At 36.0% G+C, this 19,049-nt stretch overlaps 2 protein-coding genes across 2 annotated transcripts; both read left to right on the top strand.

Annotated features, from left to right (window-relative positions):
- The first annotated feature begins 7,992 nt into the window (after positions 1–7,992).
- On the top strand, positions 7,993–8,568 carry LOC132553331 (uncharacterized protein K02A2.6-like). Its single transcript, XM_060217565.1, has one exon. It carries the CDS (start codon positions 7,993–7,995, stop codon positions 8,566–8,568), a length of 576 nt encoding a protein of 191 aa, XP_060073548.1.
- Positions 8,569–8,682: 114 nt separating this feature from the next.
- LOC132553359 (uncharacterized) lies at positions 8,683–9,222 on the top strand. Its single transcript, XM_060217596.1, has one exon. It carries the CDS (start codon positions 8,683–8,685, stop codon positions 9,220–9,222), a length of 540 nt encoding a protein of 179 aa, XP_060073579.1.
- The last annotated feature ends 9,827 nt before the right edge of the window (positions 9,223–19,049 follow it).

Here is a 19,049-nt window from a genome sequence, read left to right as displayed (position 1 = left end):
CTCTTTCACATACGTTCTATATACGTTACCTATCCCGTGATACCTAATGTTAGCATGTAAAAATAATGAAATGAAATCAGTTAAAGGGAGGTGAAGACCGAAATTTATTACCACAATTTACAAAGTGCAATTCCCGACATTAGTTCACTGTCTGATTTCATTGACATTCTGAAATGAGTGCATTTGAAATGAATATATTTGAAACACCGCGATTAAAATTTGTCCTGTTGTATATATACAGAATACAAGAGCGTGTTATATATATCTTCTAAAAGAAGCCAAGTGTGATTTTCCTGTCAAGCATGGGTTGTCACATGAACAAAGCTCCCTAAAAGAGTGCTCCGCTTGCTCCCATTCCTAATCGCTTCTATAAATATGGTGGTGCCGTGTGAGGTACGGTATACTGAGGTTTTGTACACTGTTAGGATTTCTTCTGAGCACACGTTAAACGTGTCTTTATTCAATGGTATTTATTTATGAATTTCCGTTATTGTCTGTGAAAAAAGTTTATCTATATAAGGATGTGTGATTACAAAAGATTCTGTCTTTAATTCGTTAATTTAATTCTTTATCAATTGTTGTAAATTGCATCCTGTCGATATAATGTATGATCTAGGGCCCCTTAGTATAAATGTCAAGGTTATACAATTCCGATTGATCTATATAGACATGTTTGATGTAACCTCGAGAAATAGGTGATCATAACAGGTACTTGTTTTCAGCTAGTACAAATAGACTTCTCGGACGGTGGAAGAAAATCGGTATGTATCCTGTTTCGAACAAAATATAATAATGCAATTTATATCAACTCATATCTTATTTGGAGAGAGAGAGAGAGAGAGAGAGAGAGAGAGAGAGAGAGAGACAGAGAGACAGAGAGAGAGATAGAGAGAAACAGACAGAGAGAGAGAGGGGTTACGCTACACATGATGAAGTGATAATTTAGAAATGTTATTAAGTATGTTGTTTATTCCATCTATTGAACACATTTTGTATTTGTGTTTGTGTGGAATGCAAAACATGTGTCAAGAAAAACAAAGATAACAAAGATGTGGTCAGAACATTAATGACTGATTATGCTAAAATGCCAAAAAACAAATATCTCCATATCAACAAGCTCTGCACCCCTACTCTTACACTAAAAATTTCCCAAATAATATACAGTACACAAGCCTGATCTTTAATTGAGGAAACAAAGTATCCACTAGTTTTTTTTTTCTGTAAGTGTACGTTAAATGTCGTACGACAGATAACCGGTTTTATTTACACTGTAAGATGATGCCTGCTTTATGTGTTACACATTTTCTATGATTAATGTATAATACAAAAGCTCATCTTGGAATCAAACAATGATTACTGGTTAGTCCTATATCATTCAATGAAACAAAAAAAAATCCAATAAGTTCATTGTAATAGTTTACTGCGTTGCGATGATAAAACTTTGAAAAAAAAGTGAAAAGGTAAGAGGTAAGTCCGCTTTTCTCGATATTCCAATCACCAGCAAATTAAAATCGAATTCATCTAGTCCGTGTTGATTACTTACATAATAAGTAGATCTTGATCTTGATCAAAATCAAATCCGATTTGCATATTTAAATAACTCATTTAAATATGTTGTCAAATTTGGATACAGTGAGGTTTAAAAGATAACAGGCAAAATAAATGCCTCTATAGCCATATCTACATTATAGTTTTAGAATTGATCAGTATTTCGATTTAAACATAACTCCCTCATTAGTCCAATTCACACAAATCTTATGATCCCTACAAAAATAATTAATTAATTCATCCTATTCCCGATTGTTAAATATTAATTGCCTGTAGTTTGACTACTCTCCGTTTCCATGGAGGCCCACGGACCCGGTAAACAAAGCCTTCGGGTTCGTCGCTTTCTTTCTCGATGGCTTCTGCTCTTAGTTCCTTCTCTGGACAACAGTAAGATCATTTCTGATTCGGATTTAAAATCTCCCTTGTTTAGAAGCAAAGACACGCCCACCATCCTCCCTTTGGTGCATTTCTTATATTGGTGTCATGACGTAGTCTATGTAGTTTTTAAGTCATTTGCATACATGGTGCTGTTTCACTTAAAATTCAATGCAACGAATAAAATCAACCTGTTAGGGGGTATTCATGTTTAAAACAACCAACTACGTAGTAATATTTTTGCGGAAAAACTTAAATATGGTGAGGTTTTGAAGCTATTATGCTCTGGTATTGCGGATCCCTTTCACATACGTTCTATATACGTTACCTATCCCGTGATACCTAATGTTAGCATGTAAAAATAATGAAATGAAATCAGTTAAAGGGAGGTGAAGACCGAAATTTATTACCACAATTTACAAAGTGCAATTCCCGACATTAGTTCACTGTCTGATTTCATTGACATTCTGAAATGAGTGCATTTGAAATGAATATATTTGAAACACCGCGATTAAAATTTGTCCTGTTGTATATATACAGAATACAAGAGCGTGTTATATATATCTTCTAAAAGAAGCCAAGTGTGATTTTCCTGTCAAGCATGGGTTGTCACATGAACAAAGCTCCCTAAAAGAGTGCTCCGCTTGCTCCCATTCCTAATCGCTTCTATAAATATGGTGGTGCCGTGTGAGGTACGGTATACTGAGGTTTTGTACACTGTTAGGATTTCTTCTGAGCACACGTTAAACGTGTCTTTATTCAATGGTATTTATTTATGAATTTCCGTTATTGTCTGTGAAAAAAGTTTATCTATATAAGGATGTGTGATTACAAAAGATTCTGTCTTTAATTCGTTAATTTAATTCTTTATCAATTGTTGTAAATTGCATCCTGTCGATATAATGTATGATCTAGGGCCCCTTAGTATAAATGTCAAGGTTATACAATTCCGATTGATCTATATAGACATGTTTGATGTAACCTCGAGAAATAGGTGATCATAACAGGTACTTGTTTTCAGCTAGTACAAATAGACTTCTCGGACGGTGGAAGAAAATCGGTATGTATCCTGTTTCGAACAAAATATAATAATGCAATTTATATCAACTCATATCTTATTTGGAGAGAGAGAGAGAGAGAGAGAGAGAGAGAGAGAGAGAGACAGAGAGAGAGAGAGAGAGAAACAGACAGAGAGAGAGAGGGGTTACGCTACACATGATGAAGTGATAATTTAGAAATGTTATTAAGTATGTTGTTTATTCCATCTATTGAACACATTTTGTATTTGTGTTTGTGTGGAATGCAAAACATGTGTCAAGAAAAACAAAGATAACAAAGATGTGGTCAGAACATTAATGACTGATTATGCTAAAATGCCAAAAAACAAATATCTCCATATCAACAAGCTCTGCACCCCTACTCTTACACTAAAAATTTCCCAAATAATATACAGTACACAAGCCTGATCTTTAATTGAGGAAACAAAGTATCCACTAGTTTTTTTTTTTCTGTAAGTGTACGTTAAATGTCGTACGACAGATAACCGGTTTTATTTACACTGTAAGATGATGCCTGCTTTATGTGTTACACATTTTCTATGATTAATGTATAATACAAAAGCTCATCTTGGAATCAAACAATGATTACTGGTTAGTCCTATATCATTCAATGAAACAAAAAAAAATCCAATAAGTTCATTGTAATAGTTTACTGGGTTGCGATGATAAAACTTTGAAAAAAAAGTGAAAAGGTAAGAGGTAAGTCCGCTTTTCTCGATATTCCAATCACCAGCAAATTAAAATCGAATTCATCTAGTCCGTGTTGATTACTTACATAATAAGTAGATCTTGATCTTGATCAAAATCAAATCCAATTTGCATATTTAAATAACTGATTTGAATATTTTGTCAAATTTGGATACAGTGAGGTTTAAAAGATAACAGGCAAAATAAATGCCTCTATATCCATATCTACATTATAGTTTTAGAATTGATCAGTATTTCGATTTAAACATAACTCTCTCATTAGTCCAATTCACACAAATCTTATGATCCCTACAAAATTAATTAATTCATCCTATTCCCGATTGTTAAATATTAATTGCCTGTAGTTTGACTACTCTCCGTTTCCATGGAGGCCCACGGACCCGGTAAACAAAATCTTCGGGTTCTTCGCTTTCTTTCTCGATGGCTTCTGCTTTTAGTTCCTTCTCTCTTGTTCTCTGGACAACAGTAAGATCATTTCTGATTCGGATTTAAAATCTCCTTTGTTTAGAAGCAAAGACACGCCCACCATCCTCCCTTTGGTGCATTTCTTATATTGGTGTCATGACGTAGTCTATGTAGTTTTTAAGTCATTTGCATACATGGTGCTGTTTCACTTAAAATTCAATGCAACGAATAAAATCAACCTGTTAGGGGGTATTCATGTTTAAAACAACCAACTACGTAGTAATATTTTTGCGGAAAAACTTAAATATGGTGAGGTTTTGAAGCTATTATGCTCTGGTGTTGCGGATCTCTTTCACATACGTTCTATATACGTTACCTATCCCGTGATACCTAATGTTAGCATGTAAAAATAATGAAATGAAATCAGTTAAAGGGAGGTGAAGACCGAAATTTATTACCACAATTTACAAAGTGCAATTCCCGACATTAGTTCACTGTCTGATTTCACTGACATTCTGAAATGAGTGCATTTGAAATGAATATATTTGAAACACCGCGATTAAAATTTGTCCTGTTGTATATATACAGAATACAAGAGCGTGTTATATATATCTTCTAAAAGAAGCCAAGTGTGATTTTCCTGTCAAGCATGGGTTGTCGCATGAACAAAGCTCCCTAAAAGAGTGCTCCGCTTGCTCCCATTCCTAATCGCTTCTATTGATATGGTGGTGCCGTGTGAGGTACGGTATACTGAGGTTTTGTACACTGTTAGGATTTCTTCTGAGCACACGTTAAACGTGTCTTTATTCAATGGTATTTATTTATGAATTTCCGTTATTGTCTGTGAAAAAAGTTTATCTATATAAGGATGTGTGATTACAAAACATTCTGTCTTTAATTCGTTAATTTAATTCTTTATCAATTGTTGTAAATTACATCCTGTCGATATAATGTATGATCTAGGGCCCCTTAGTATAAATGTCAAGGTTATACAATGCCGATTGATCTATATAGACATGTTTGATGTAACCTCGAGAAATAGGTGATCATAACAGGTACAAAATATAATAATGCAATTTATATCAACTCATATCTTATTTGGAGAGAGAGAGAGAGAGAGAGAGAGAGAGAGAGAGAGAGAGAGAGAGAGAGAGAGAGAGAGAGAGAGAGAGAGAGGATGTTTGAACAATACTAAAGCGCCGTTACCACTGTTCAAATCCGTCTCGGTATACAGTTATGTATAAACGATTGATTAGAAAACCAATGATTTGTCATATTTAGTTGCAGAATATGAATGCAGATACTTATAATAATGTATGTTCTTAGACCCTATCTTGAAGCGAACAGTGCATGTAAGATGAGCTCTGGTTGGTCGAAACCTTTTCGCTCCCAATTTCTACTTGAGGAACATTTTTCGCGACACTTTGTAACACAAAGCATCGATTGACTTAGGGAAGCATTGTGACTGAACCTCAATACAGAAAAAAAGCGGAAGGATACATCAAAGGTACTACCAGAGTGAAACGGAGGTCAGTAAACTAGGAGATCAGAATGGGAGAGAGAAAAAAAGTGGAGAATCCGGGTATCGATCGAATGCGGCTATCGGGAGCTCGAAGTGCAATCTATTTTCTAGATGAACGGGTTAATTGTTACGCTCTTCTGCGTGGAGGTATATTTCTTCGTTTGAATTTCCTGTTTTGTTTTTTTTTTTTACTTCTGCGATAGGATTTTTATTACACTTCTTCCAATGAAGCATATTAGTTTTACATATTTAAGCACAAAAGGCAGTCATTATCAATTTTAACCTGCCGATTTCTTGTAATGTCATTGGACAAATGATATATACATGTGCTGATTGTTTTCTATACATTCTCAGTAATTCAAGAGCGTAACAATAAACCCGTCAATCTAAAAATAGATTGCACTTCGAACTCCCGATTCCCTAGTTTTATCTGTGCGAGATATCGTTCCTGCTACAGAGTTATCGTTCTTGTAAGCAGATATCGTTCACTTCCGTCATGTGGCGAGACTATTGTGCATTGACGGAATGTAATAATTATCCTGGGAAAATTGGGAGATTTGGGATACCAGTGAAATTATACAGACTTCCTGGCAAAAAAAAAACGGTTCGGGGACAATGGCTACGTGTGATCAGTCAAAAAAAACTATAAGCCGTCGTCTTACACAAGGGTTTGTTCTGATAATTTCACACATGGCGTTGGACCTACGAAACATGACCCAGACAAGGTACGACTCAGCATTTGGCTCAGAGACGTAAAGACACACACACAATGAGGAAAACCCAAATCAACTGGGTGACAAGGCAGCCGTATTTTTTCTGACTTGACTACGAGATTTAAAGTACATGTTATTGTGAAAAACTACGACTTCACTTGAAAAACTAGGCAATGACAATTTCATAATAAATGATTGTAGTAAGCAGCTGACCTCTGAAATTATACATTATATATAATTGTCTACACAGTAATTACCGGTAATAGCCCCAATTATGTAAATTATTGTTATTGGTGTCGGTAAGTGCGATATAATATTGATATTAGACATTATGTATTTTCTTAAATGATTATGACTATATACTGTAAGCCTATTTACCAAAGATGCATGGAAATTATTGTTATTATCTATTAAAATTTATTATTATGAATTCCATGTAAAAGTTACCCTGAAGTTAGCTGTGAATACGTTTGACCCAAACTGTAAAAATGTGGAATAACTCACCAGAGGAAGTTGTACTTGCACTCCACCTAAATACAAGTAAATTTGTTGAAAAGCAGACAAAATACCATTTCGATCGCACGTAGCATAAATCACAATTGTCATCGATCTGGTTGGTCATTATTTTATGTATATATCCTTCTTTATAGAATTGAAACCCTTGATAAACTGTCTGTAGCAATGCATTTTCGCCTTCTCCTCCGTCCGGTGACTGCTCTGAATAAGGTAAGTTTCAACATCTTTATGTGTAATCATTGGTAACAGACTTTTCCCGCTGTTCCAACCAATATCTGTAGTGTTATCCTATTTGATACAAGCAAGGAGTCGTGTGTCAGACCGACGATGTTCTCGTTTATGGTTCAGATAAAATCGTACACGAGTGAGAAATGTGCATTTTCCAAAACCGAAATTAAATTCGTCGAACATGTCATAAACAGTGATGGAATATCGCCTGACTCCGACAGAGTCAAGGCAATCCGCGACATGGATTCGCCTACAGTTATTTCTGGAGTCCGTCGATTTCTGGGAATGGTAAACCAGATGGGAAAGTTCTCGCCAAATCTCGCAGAGAAAACGAAACCGATTCGCAACCTGCTCAGTAAAAAGAACATGTGGTCATGGGGTAGCGCCCAAGAGCAGGCATTTTCGGACATAAAAAAGGATTTGGAATCGGGGCAGTCATCACACAGGTGCAAGAAAACGGAGTGCGGAGACCAGTAGCGTCATGTTCGCGTGCGTAAACTCTGACGGAACGGCGTTACGTGCAAATCGAAAAAGAGGCTCTAGCCCCCACGTGGGCATGCGACCGATTTAGCGACCCTATCATAGGATTGAAGTTCCGAATGGAAACCGACTATAAGCTGTTGATTTCCCTGCTTGGTTCCAAGGGTTTGAGCCAACTTCCGCCGCGTATTCAGCGTTTCCGTATGCGACTTATGAGGTTCAGCTATGACATAATCCACGTGCCGGGGAAGGAACTTTACACGCCAGATACGTTGTCCCCCTCCCCCTTGCGTGGGGGTATTTCAGCCCAAGAGGAGAATTTCACCAAAAACACGCAGTGTTTTGTGGAGTCGATTGTGGACAATTTTTCCGCGATAAACTCTCTCTGTTGGAACAAACGCGGACTGAACTAAAATCCGACCCAGTATGTTCAAAGTTGATGACACTTGCATTGGGAGGATGGCCGAGTGACAAAACGCACCAAGACGAACTTGTGAGACCGTATTTGGGACTGCGAGGTGAAATCACCGTGGTTGACGGATTGTTGTTGAAAGGTGATAGACATGTTATAACGCCTATTCTAAGGACACAGATCCTAGAGAAATTGCACGAGGGCCACTTAGGAATCGCGAAGTGTCGAGAACGCGCGAAATCGTCAGTCTGGTGGCATAGTCTTAGCAGCCAAATCGAGGACGTGGTAAATTCTTGCCATATCTGTGCCGAGGCAAGGAATGACTCTGCCGAACCGTTAATACCAACTCCGCTACCGACACGTCCATGGCAACGCGCGAGTACAGATCTCTTCCATTTCAAAGGGAAAACATACCTTTTTGTTGTTGACTATTTCTCACGTTTTGTGGAAATCGCCAAGTTGTCGTCAACGTCATCGGAGGATGTGATCGTACATCTCAAATCCATATTTAGCCGTCACGGGATACCAGATGTGCTTATTTCTGATAACGACCACAGTAGTTTGAAGTCTGAAGTGTTTGTGCGCTTCGCAAAGGAATTTTAATTCCAACACGTGACCAGCAGTCCGAGATATGCACAGAGCAATGGTGAAGCGGAACGCGCGGTGCAAACTATCAAGAATCTGTTGCGCAAAAACAAGGATCCGTACGTCGCCCTAATGTCGTATCGTGCGACGCCCTTATCACGTGGGCATAGCCCTGCCGAACTTTGCATGGATAGACAAATCCGAACAAAGGTGCCAGTTAAGCCAGAAACACTCATCTCAAAATGGCCTTATCTAACAGAGGTGAAGGACAAAGAAACTGAGCTGTGCGACAACCAAAAACGGAATTATGATCACCGTCATCGCGTCAGAAATCTTGCACCGCTCAATCCAGGAGATCGCGTTTGGATAAAGGACAGTGGAACTCGTGGAGAGGTCGTGAAATCTGCACCGACCCCTCGATCCTACGTCGTTAATACACCAACAGGCGGAGTGCGTAGAAACCGTCGCCATATCGTACCAACGACTGGACCGAAACTTCCGGAACCGATAGAGTACGATAACATTCCTACAGCTAGTGTTACGCGACCGCCGATCGTTGACCACCACCAGAATCGTACCGAGCCCACGTCGCGTCCGATGGAAAGTACACGTAATGGCTACCAAACAAGATCTGGACGGATGTCAGTGCCGCCAAAGAGGATGGACTTATAAAGTTAAAAGTTATTGATAGTTAAAAGTTAAAAAGTTTTTTAAAAGTTTAAAGTTTAAAATGTTCCTCTTAGTTCTCAATAACATTCGTGGAAAAACTTTGACAGTTTTAGTGTAAAAGTAGTCGAAAAACAGTAATAAAGGAACTTTGAAAGGGAAATGTAGTGTTATCCTATTTGATACAAGCACTTATATGAAACAGACTATAATCACGTGTTATGTAATTTCCATGTATGACGCCATCTTGAATTATACCGAGTCCACGAAGCTGACGGTCTTGTTTATCTGTCTTAATTAAGTAATTATTCAAGGGCTGAATAATAGAACAATATCGAAGTCATCAAGATTTGGAATCTTTCTATAAGTGACAGTATAGCAAGTAGACTTACTTTCTTCGTTTAATTCACCGCTATCACTTGTTGAAATTCTGAGCGTAACCTGAATATAATCAAAGGCCCTTCGAGCAAGAATGCTTTTTGCCAGTTGTTTATTTTTCCTTCAGAAATATTTGTATTTTTATTTTTTCTATAAATTAAGAATGTCTTCATACGTTGTTTTGGAAGAAAACATATCCATCCACAACCAAACTTGAAAAATGCCGCTAGGAAAACATATAAACCGGAAGTGAACATACCGGGGAAGTACGATAACTCGGTAGCAAGCGGCATAACTCGTGTTAGTGAAAAGACGGAATAGCCGCATTCATGAGATATTCGGGCATCGTAGACCAAAACATTCCGAATGAAATAACATTAACCATTCCTGTGTAAAAGCCAGAGATATTCCAACAAATTGGAATTCACCTGCAAAGGCGGTGAGAAAATACTCTAATCGGTAATTTTAGCAAACGCCGTGTTGTGACGACCTTTTTAGACACCTTTATCGAATGTTTTACTTCTTATAGCTTTATTTTTTGTAATCTGTTACTTGATGGATCTTTGTTAGTGTTCATTTGAAGGTCCACTCGGGTTCCTAGTTGCGCCCCTTTGATTTTAGACAGATCACGTAAAGACAACCGCCGACGGACACCCACTAATGGAAAAATTCCAGGAGAAAACGACAGTGTGGTTACGATGTTTTTTGTTTTTGTGTTTTTGTTTTGTTTTTTTAACTTTATCGAAGATATCCGCCATGTAAATCTAGGTTAATCCAAGTTCCGTCACCAATTTCTGCCAGTTGGTCTGTAGCTCTTCCTGTTTTTTTGTTTTTTGTTTTGTTTTGGCAGAGGCGCTGTCAGCTCCTAAACTAGTGTCGAAGTTTACAGAAATAGTTATGATGTCACGTTCTCAAATGGGAAGAAGGTATACAATAACGGAACCAACAGGGAAACAAACGAGGACAAAACACGTACGACTGTATTACACACAAAGAAATATTCGTGATAACAGGCCTTTGAATATCGAACTCCACAGCGACATGTATACATATTCATTGGGGATGTAGGTCTGTTGCTATCTATGAATGAAAAAATTCACAAGCGTGGCCTTAATCCAAGGACCTTGAAACTTGACGTCATTCAAGTTAAAATGGTCCTCTACATCCGCGTAAAGCATTATTAAATCCCTCTCAAAATGAAGCCGCTAGATGATACCGACAAACATGTCTTACTTCGAAATGAATAAACAGGGATACTTTTCAATAGAATATGATAAAAACTTAGAGTGGAGATTTCTAGGCCAGAACGATAACTCTTTTAAACAATCATCACAAAAATATTAAATATCGCTCATCTGGTTTTGTTTGGCGGCCATCTACCTTATGTTCTCAGGGTGTTAGTTAAAATATTTATATGTCTCCCGCTCAGTGATGATCCAGACCAAATTTGGACAGAAACCTGACATTCCAACAGAAGAAGGAATTCAAAGAATTTGCTATATTTCACCTATTTGGGCCCCCACCCCTACCCCCTTACCTTCCCCACCTCTCCATGGCTCCATGAACCCGAGACCCGCCGGTTATACAGCACCGAGTCCCTTCACCAAAAAATGCGTCAGCTGAAATTTCGAGAATTCCCCCCAAGGATACTTGTGACCAACGTCGGGTAAAATCACAATGGCGAGAGGTGATGACGGAAGGTGAGGGAGCGAGATCACGACCTCGCCACGGGCTCTGTGCGAGAGAGCGAGATGGTCCTAACCTGCCGTCATATCATTTTTCTCGCCAAAAGTCTGGTATGAAATTAACAAAAACTCCTGATGGCAAAACGGAAAGCTTAATAAGTGGATTTGTCGTGGTAACTATCTAAATTATGTGTTGATATTCCTTCTAGATTCCAATTACATCCAAATATTTACATGAGTTTATATCCAGGAATTTGTCGGATTTATAGAATTGGCACGAGAGTCTAATGTTATCACACTCTTACGAAAGTTTTATGGATGAATTTTTTAAAAAATCATATTTACATTTGTCCTTGTTAAAATAATGATTATTTTGATAAATACTTCCATGTCAATTTTTTCCCTCCAGAAACTCTTCAACTGATATTTGTCCCCTTCCAATCCTTTTGGTTATTATTCCCAGTACTTTTCATGGCTGATTTTATTTCACTCAGTACACGTTTCGGTTTATTTTGCATGTACACGTCTTCACAATACAATTTTCAAATCTTCTTTTCTGCTGTTTCTCCTGTTATTGTGTTACTATGTTTTTTTACGTTCATACTGGGTGTCAGCAGTTTGATATCATCATCTTTTCATACTCCTGTTCTTTTCTCTGTAGTTCCTAATATCGTAATTGCGATGTATCTGAAAATGTTATCAAGTGATTTTGACCCCAGTTCCCTTTATCTACGTACTCTGAAGAAATTTCCGTTTTTAGAGTCGTACATCTCCTTCATGAACGTTGATATTCAGAGCCTCTTGCCAAAAATGACCGGACTTTCACGGTCCGTATCACCACTGTAGATCCGATAGATTTGGATATGGAATATCGGGGGCACGATTGATGCCCCCACCTCCGTTGTTGCACTGAAAGCAATACCTGTTCTAGAAATGGGACAGACGGATGGAGGGACGGAAAGTAATAGCGCATTAGCTGCTGCTGATGTATTTACAGCTAGATGTCTAGTAATTCATTATTGCATATAAATTTCTTGCTTTTAGTGAGGGATAATGTTATATTGATATTAAGGAATTGTTCTATTTAGATTTAAATCAATAAGGTCAAAGTTAAACAGGTATATTCGAATTTTAATTGAAAAAGAAATAGATTTATCTCCCCTTACAGAAATACTGGGGAAACTAACCAAATATAACTAAATGTATACTAGTAAAATACAATATGAATATTTGCTTGATAGTGAAGTATTTTGTTGTTCAAATAAAAAAATTAGAATCAGAAGGTTAGTTTTTAAGTAGTATTAACACAGACATTAAACCCCCTGTCAATCAATAAATCATTTTTAAGCATATTTGTAAAAATGAATCAAAACTTATTTCAAGAAATGCTGTTAATAAAACCAGACAGTAGTAATAACTTAATTTAAAAACAAAAGTAGACAATAGCATTTGCAACTTCAGTGAAATTCAACATCTTTAAAGTTCAACTTGCTATATTTTTTTCTAAGATTTAGAGGCAATACGAACAATATCAAAAGCTAAAAGCCCCTGTTTGAGACACGCCTGTCAGCACAGAATAATCTTATCCTTCAATTTTTTTATGGTGCAATAGCCTGAATACATTTATTTCATCTTAACAGTTAACATGTGTACATTACTTATAAAAAACTGGAAAAGGCTAAAAAGATTTTTACATAACGTTACACAATATAAAACTACCCTGAACCACTGTATTTCATACTTTCAAAAACAGTAAAGTATATCTGTTCAACATGATAATGAATCAAACATTTACTTCATAGCACAAAGGCAAACTTTAAACTGAAAAACAAACCTAGATTGTATTGTTCTGCTGAAAATGAATGTGCCTTTCACCAATTTTGTTTAGATTACTCTGTTTGAAGACATGCAATGATGTCAACTTTCCCAAATGCGATCTCAGATGCACACAGAATTTGAGCCTCAGCATCAATAATAAATAGCTGAAGCTGGTTGAAGTACAATCCTGCTTGGCAGACATGAATTGTCTGCTATAAGTATGGAACGCTAGAATCTGATCAGTAGATGTCATGAAAAATGTCAAAAAGTGATCAGAAGTGTGAATCCCATCATCAAGACAGGACATTGGGATAACAACTGCAGTAAAATTGTTCTAAAAGCTATAAAAATAGCCTTTCATTATTTGATTTTGATCACCAAATCTTTATCGAGTATACAATATAGAATTTGATGATATTATCCCATGATTATGATATAAACTGAATTTGTGAAGTTGAAGTCTCAAGATGATCTTGGTGTTTGTTTGTTTGGGTTTTTCATTTCTTTATTTTGACCCTTCTGCCTAGACCGAGGACCACCTGTGTAAAGAGATCACCTCTATTGAGAGACTACCTGTGAGAACAGACCACTTATTAGTCCACTTCATGTTAAGCTTTAGCACTACACTGTCATAGTACTGATTCATAGTCAAAGAAAAGCTTGTAATTGAAGTAACACTAAAATACATCATATTTCCATACCTGCAAGACAATTGTACACTTCATAGAATTTTGTTTCTTTGTAATGTTAACTGGACTTTGGATATGTTGGGGATTTTTTGGTTAGTCCTGAACCAAATTTAATAAAATTTTACATAAAGGAATTATATGCTCCCACCCATAGAGCTCTAAGCAGGTGACTAAAATTTATCAAATTGATTCAAATTTCAGGGATGGAAGGATTAAAGAGGATTTACTAAAATGTGAATTTCTTGCCCTTAGGGTTTCACATTTCCCCTTGGGTAGGAATTCACTACAATTTATATAGGAATATTATCTTTATCTTCTTCTGCCTTTCTCTGTATTTCTGTTCATGTTATAGAACCTCTGTATTATCTATAAATTCCAGCTAGGTCAATGACTTTTTACATTTACAAACAAGAAAATTGGTCTCATCATCGAATATCATGACATTGTTGCCAATCATGGTGTTCAGGGTCTCCAACCCACAATATGACAATGGGAGAATGGAAATCATTTTCAAAATTCTCCTCTTTGTAATAAAATCAACATGACGCTGTAATTGAACTATTAACTGAGGTAGATGATTAATGACCCTGATGTCTTATTTTATAACAGACAGGTTTAACAAGTCACCATCAAAATATCACATAACTAATTTAGATACATTTATCTTACAAATAGCTTTTACGTTAGATATTTTCCAGTCAAATTGAAAATTCCAAAAGGGTTTTTTTTAAATAGGATATACAAATCTAGAAGAAAAATTAAATCTGTGCATTTTCCCCTCAGACCTTCAGCAAACACATACATGAAACTACTACCCATTGTGCTTCTTGAGCTAACAGTTATTGTATAAACATTTTCCCTATATTTTCTAATGACGCACTTAAATTGTTGCCAAAATTTGGAATATTACGCGTTTAAAATTTGCACAAAACTTTAAAATTTTTGTAAGTTTTTGTAAGTTTGCTAATGTGTATTTAGTTATATGAAAATTAGAACATAGTGTACTATAGACCACGTCAGTGTGTAAAACTCACAAATTCACGAAGTCCATGTATGTATTATTGTGAGCCATGGCACTTTTGAAATTAATTAAGATCTGGCACGGGAAAGTGATTCTGTAAGTCCTCTTCGCAATAATGTTTTCTTTCATTTCTGGGAGAGGGGTTCCGATATACACCCCATATAATAGTGAGAGAATTCTCGGACTCCTCATAATGTTTTTTGCTTTATAAATGGCTACTTCAATTACTTTTCATGTTATAAAATGAGTGTTGACAATGTTAAACATCTGATGAATGATCTGATAGTTAAATGCGACTACTGCCAACTAGGAAATGGTCTCCCCACAGCGAAGTAAAACTTGCCAATTCCGCCTAAACCACATTTCGCGCGAGAGAGAGAGAGAGAGAGAGAGAGAGAGAGAGAGAGAGAGAGAGAGAGAGAGAGAGAGAGAGAGAGAGGGGGGGGGGGGGGCAGTTGGTGGTCTTATATCACAACCAGTAAGATACATTTGTGTAATGTTCCGAGGTACTACACTAAGTAATGATAGAGAAGATGACGTCATTATGACGTCACACAAAATTCTTGCGATATAATTGCTTCTATTCTATATACGCACAAAAATAAAACTAGTATTTGTCAGTTTTCTCTAATAACTTTATCAAAAACTTAATTTTCCATTTCTCTTTGGTTTCCGTTGGGATCTCCCTAAAACATTCTTTCTATAAGTATTGCCTTTGTCTACGGTTGTTTTATTACCTGGGTCAAGTGTCTTTCAAGTGACCTGTTATTTTAACAACAAGTAAATGGAAAACGAAAGTAAAATCTATAATTTAAAGACATGTTTTCTTGTATGGGATCATTTTATGGAATTAAATGATTTAGACAACGCGTGATCTTTCTGGGCATGGAATGTTTTAAGATGTGTTACATGTAAAGATGTATTTACGATAGTACACAGCTGGAATGGTAGTCATGTTTCCAGAAACGATATTGTATATTTTGTATATAGGCCGTGGTTCGGAAATCGTGCCATGTCACTGTCTCAATAAAAAACGATAAAATCCATATGAAATATTATCATTATCAATATATTGTTAGGACTTATGCTTAACGATAAGAGGATGTTAAAAAATTATATTTTAATGCTACATGTAAGTTACTGTGATATTTACCTCTAAACTAAAGAGTTCCGGATTTTCAAAATGGTCATTTAGACTCGTTCAGTTGATAATATCAGATGACACAGATTATGTTCGTAAAATACAGAAATATAATGTGATGGAGTATTTAGTAGAATATGTAGCTTAAGCCTTGACTGGATGCGGTCGTTATTTCACTAATGTTTCAGGAATAACATATGTTGTTATCTATTTAATATGTAACCTCCAAACGATTTTATAAATGACATCGTCTCGCTGTGATAAATTGACGTTTGTCGTGCAGGAATTACAGTCATCCACTCTAATAAATTTATTTTGACATGCAAACGTAGATTACTTGTAACAAAATAGGGATGTTATCTGCGATAAAGACCAGAAAATGGATAACAAGGTTACTTAAAATGTAGGTCACCGAATTACCATTCCCGGCTGTCAAGTTTACTGCTCGACCATCTGGTAGAAGGGAAGTAACTCTAGGAGATCAGCATGCCGGAATACAGAACACCAACATTTATGTAGAATAAGAGACAGCTGATCCATGGAATATTAACGAGAAACGGTAATTAAGAGGCGACGCGATGCAAAATGATACAGGAGTGTCAATATGGCTAAAATACATCTCAATGAAAAGAAATAAAACCAGATTTTGAGGTGACATATTTCTGTGACCATTCGAGTCGAAACAAACCATTATTTTTATAACGATGACATAGATTAATTTTTGTTCCTTTTTTTAAAAATTATTTTTGTTTTGTTTTCGGTATAAAATTGACGTAAACCAATTTCTTGATCGATATGTCATTTTTCATAGGCTCGTCTCCTTCAAATTATACCGTGTTCCAGTGTATTTTAAAATACGTTTTGAGATCAAGAAAAAAAGATAGAATGAATCAATTGCACACCACAATCAGAGCTGGAACGACAAGTACTATGTCATATAAATCGTAATTTTAAATACTTAGATGTATAAACCATTCACAGTGATGATGGTTAATTTTACTGGTACCATATTGGGTTGCTTGGCACGATTGTGGTAAAACCAACACAGAGAATCCCGACTTGTCAACAGCAAAATCACAATTCTAGTCTTTTTTCACAAATTTATTCAATAGAAACAAGATGTCCACTGTGTTTTTGTTTCTGTGGATTTTATTTGTATTCTTAATTACTTCTTATTCATTTGATTTTCTCAAGATGAATGATGAATATCCCAACCGAGTTTGTCATGATGCAAACCCAAACAGCCTAACTCTAGTACTGTTTCGTCTTGTCTTGTTTTCAGTTAGAAATACCGCTTTTCCTTAAAAGTCTCAAAGCAGCACAAATTATTAACCATATAAAACCCAACAGTTACTTCAGGTAAGCTAAATGAAAAGAAGAGTTCACTCATGTGATGGAAATGACAGTCTGCTAACAGCCATTCCTTATCAATTCAGCAAAAAAAATTTAGTCGAAAGTTCATAGTACATAAACGACATTTTTGTGTGAAATATTGATAATGTAGCACATTTTTTCCAAGTTTTAAATTAGTATGAACCACAGATCAACAAAAACGTTAGCTTAATTATAATGTTAGTAAGTCGAGACATCTTTATGACGTCATGATCTCCAGTGAGCACGTGCATGTCGCATCTGCCGGTAATTTCGCCTGTTTGACAGTGCATGCGAGTGTAAATCTGGAAGTAAACAACAAAATGACGTCATCAATACAACAAAATGACGTCATCAATAGTAAACTGCTATATTTTGAATGTTTAAATCCTATTCTTTTGTACGAAAGTAGTATTTATATCCTAAGATATCCTGTCTAAACGCCGTCAAGTATTAGTTCAAATAAAACTTCCCAGTCATCAAATATCCATCATACATCTCACAGTATATACTTGTACTTGTCAATCAACAGCATCGTTCTTTATATTATCTCTAAAAAAACATAATTCTGAAATCTATCATATATTAAACATCCGTAATTTTCCCTTCACTTTTAAAAGTCTAAAAGGAGTACAACCCGCATAGGATTATCCAGATTTGAGAAATCTTCAAAAGTGATTTCAAACTTATTTAAGTTATTTTCACATGGAACTTAAATATACCACATTGCAATGGACCATTTAATCAGACGTTCAGAAAACATTTTTCTGTAATGAAAAAAAAACTCTCTGTGAGAATCTTTCAGGGAAAATATTTCAAAATTTAATCACAAAAATGGTCTAAATATTTCAACTTACCAGCAACAGTTCCAATAACGTCATTTTCGTCTGATCTGAGTATGCGCAGTATAAGGGGTATTTCCTCTTCCGGTTCCGTCAATTCCCCATCCCCCATGGATTCGACGCCTCGGCTATGTTGTTTGTTATCCTATATAGACGTAAATTAGTAATGAGGTTGATAAAACTGGTAGTATCTCTCACCAGAACTTTTAAGTCAGCTCGAGTTATCTACCCTTTCGCGTGCAGTTTTCAGCACAACTATTCTTCTATGATGTTGATGGGTAGCCGGTGCTTTCAGATATTTCAGAAAGTATTTTATAAAGATTCTGCGATAGTTATTGGTAATGTTTATCACAGAAAGGGATGAAAAGGTTCTGAATCGTTTGATTTCGGAACATTTTATTTTAGATTTTATGACAAAGAAGTAAACAAACAGAATTTGAAAAAAAAACAAATTTTATGAAAGATGACTGACATAAGATGAAAGCTTGCTGTAAAATCCCTTTTGTCTCTGTTTATTTTGTGTCTTCTTCTTGTACTTTATTAATGAATAAAATATAAGGAAACGAAACCGGAAGTGAAGCCATTTACATGCTCAAATGATCAACTCAATGTGATTAGCTCGATAAATATTTTACAGCCAAGTTATCTTAACTTAAAGGAACGTATCACTTGTTGAAAGAAACGTCCACAAGATAAATTTCATGTGAATCCAAACGAGTGATATCTTCCGTGCGTCATCGACAATAACGGGATTGTTATATAGAACAAAAAAACAAAAAAATACACGCGTGCTCTGTACAAACCAGCCTCGTATTTATGGAGATTTATAGAATGCTTGCGTATTTCTGGTGTATAATTTCTGTTTTGTTTTTACATTTTTTTTTCTCG

This window comes from Ylistrum balloti, unplaced genomic scaffold (genome assembly GCF_031769215.1).
Source record: "Ylistrum balloti isolate Yb309-2 unplaced genomic scaffold, AGI_CSIRO_Ybal_v1 Utg370320, whole genome shotgun sequence".
NCBI classification, from domain to species: Eukaryota; Metazoa; Mollusca; class Bivalvia; order Pectinida; family Pectinidae; genus Ylistrum; species Ylistrum balloti.
This window is presented reverse-complemented; position numbering and strand designations above follow the sequence as displayed.

Excerpts from the sequence above, each read along its gene's own strand:
- LOC132553331 (XM_060217565.1), top strand. The coding sequence starts at position 7,993 with ATGACACTTGCATTGGGAGGATGGCCGAGTGACAAAACGCACCAAGAC.
- LOC132553359 (XM_060217596.1), top strand. The coding sequence starts at position 8,683 with ATGTCGTATCGTGCGACGCCCTTATCACGTGGGCATAGCCCTGCCGAA.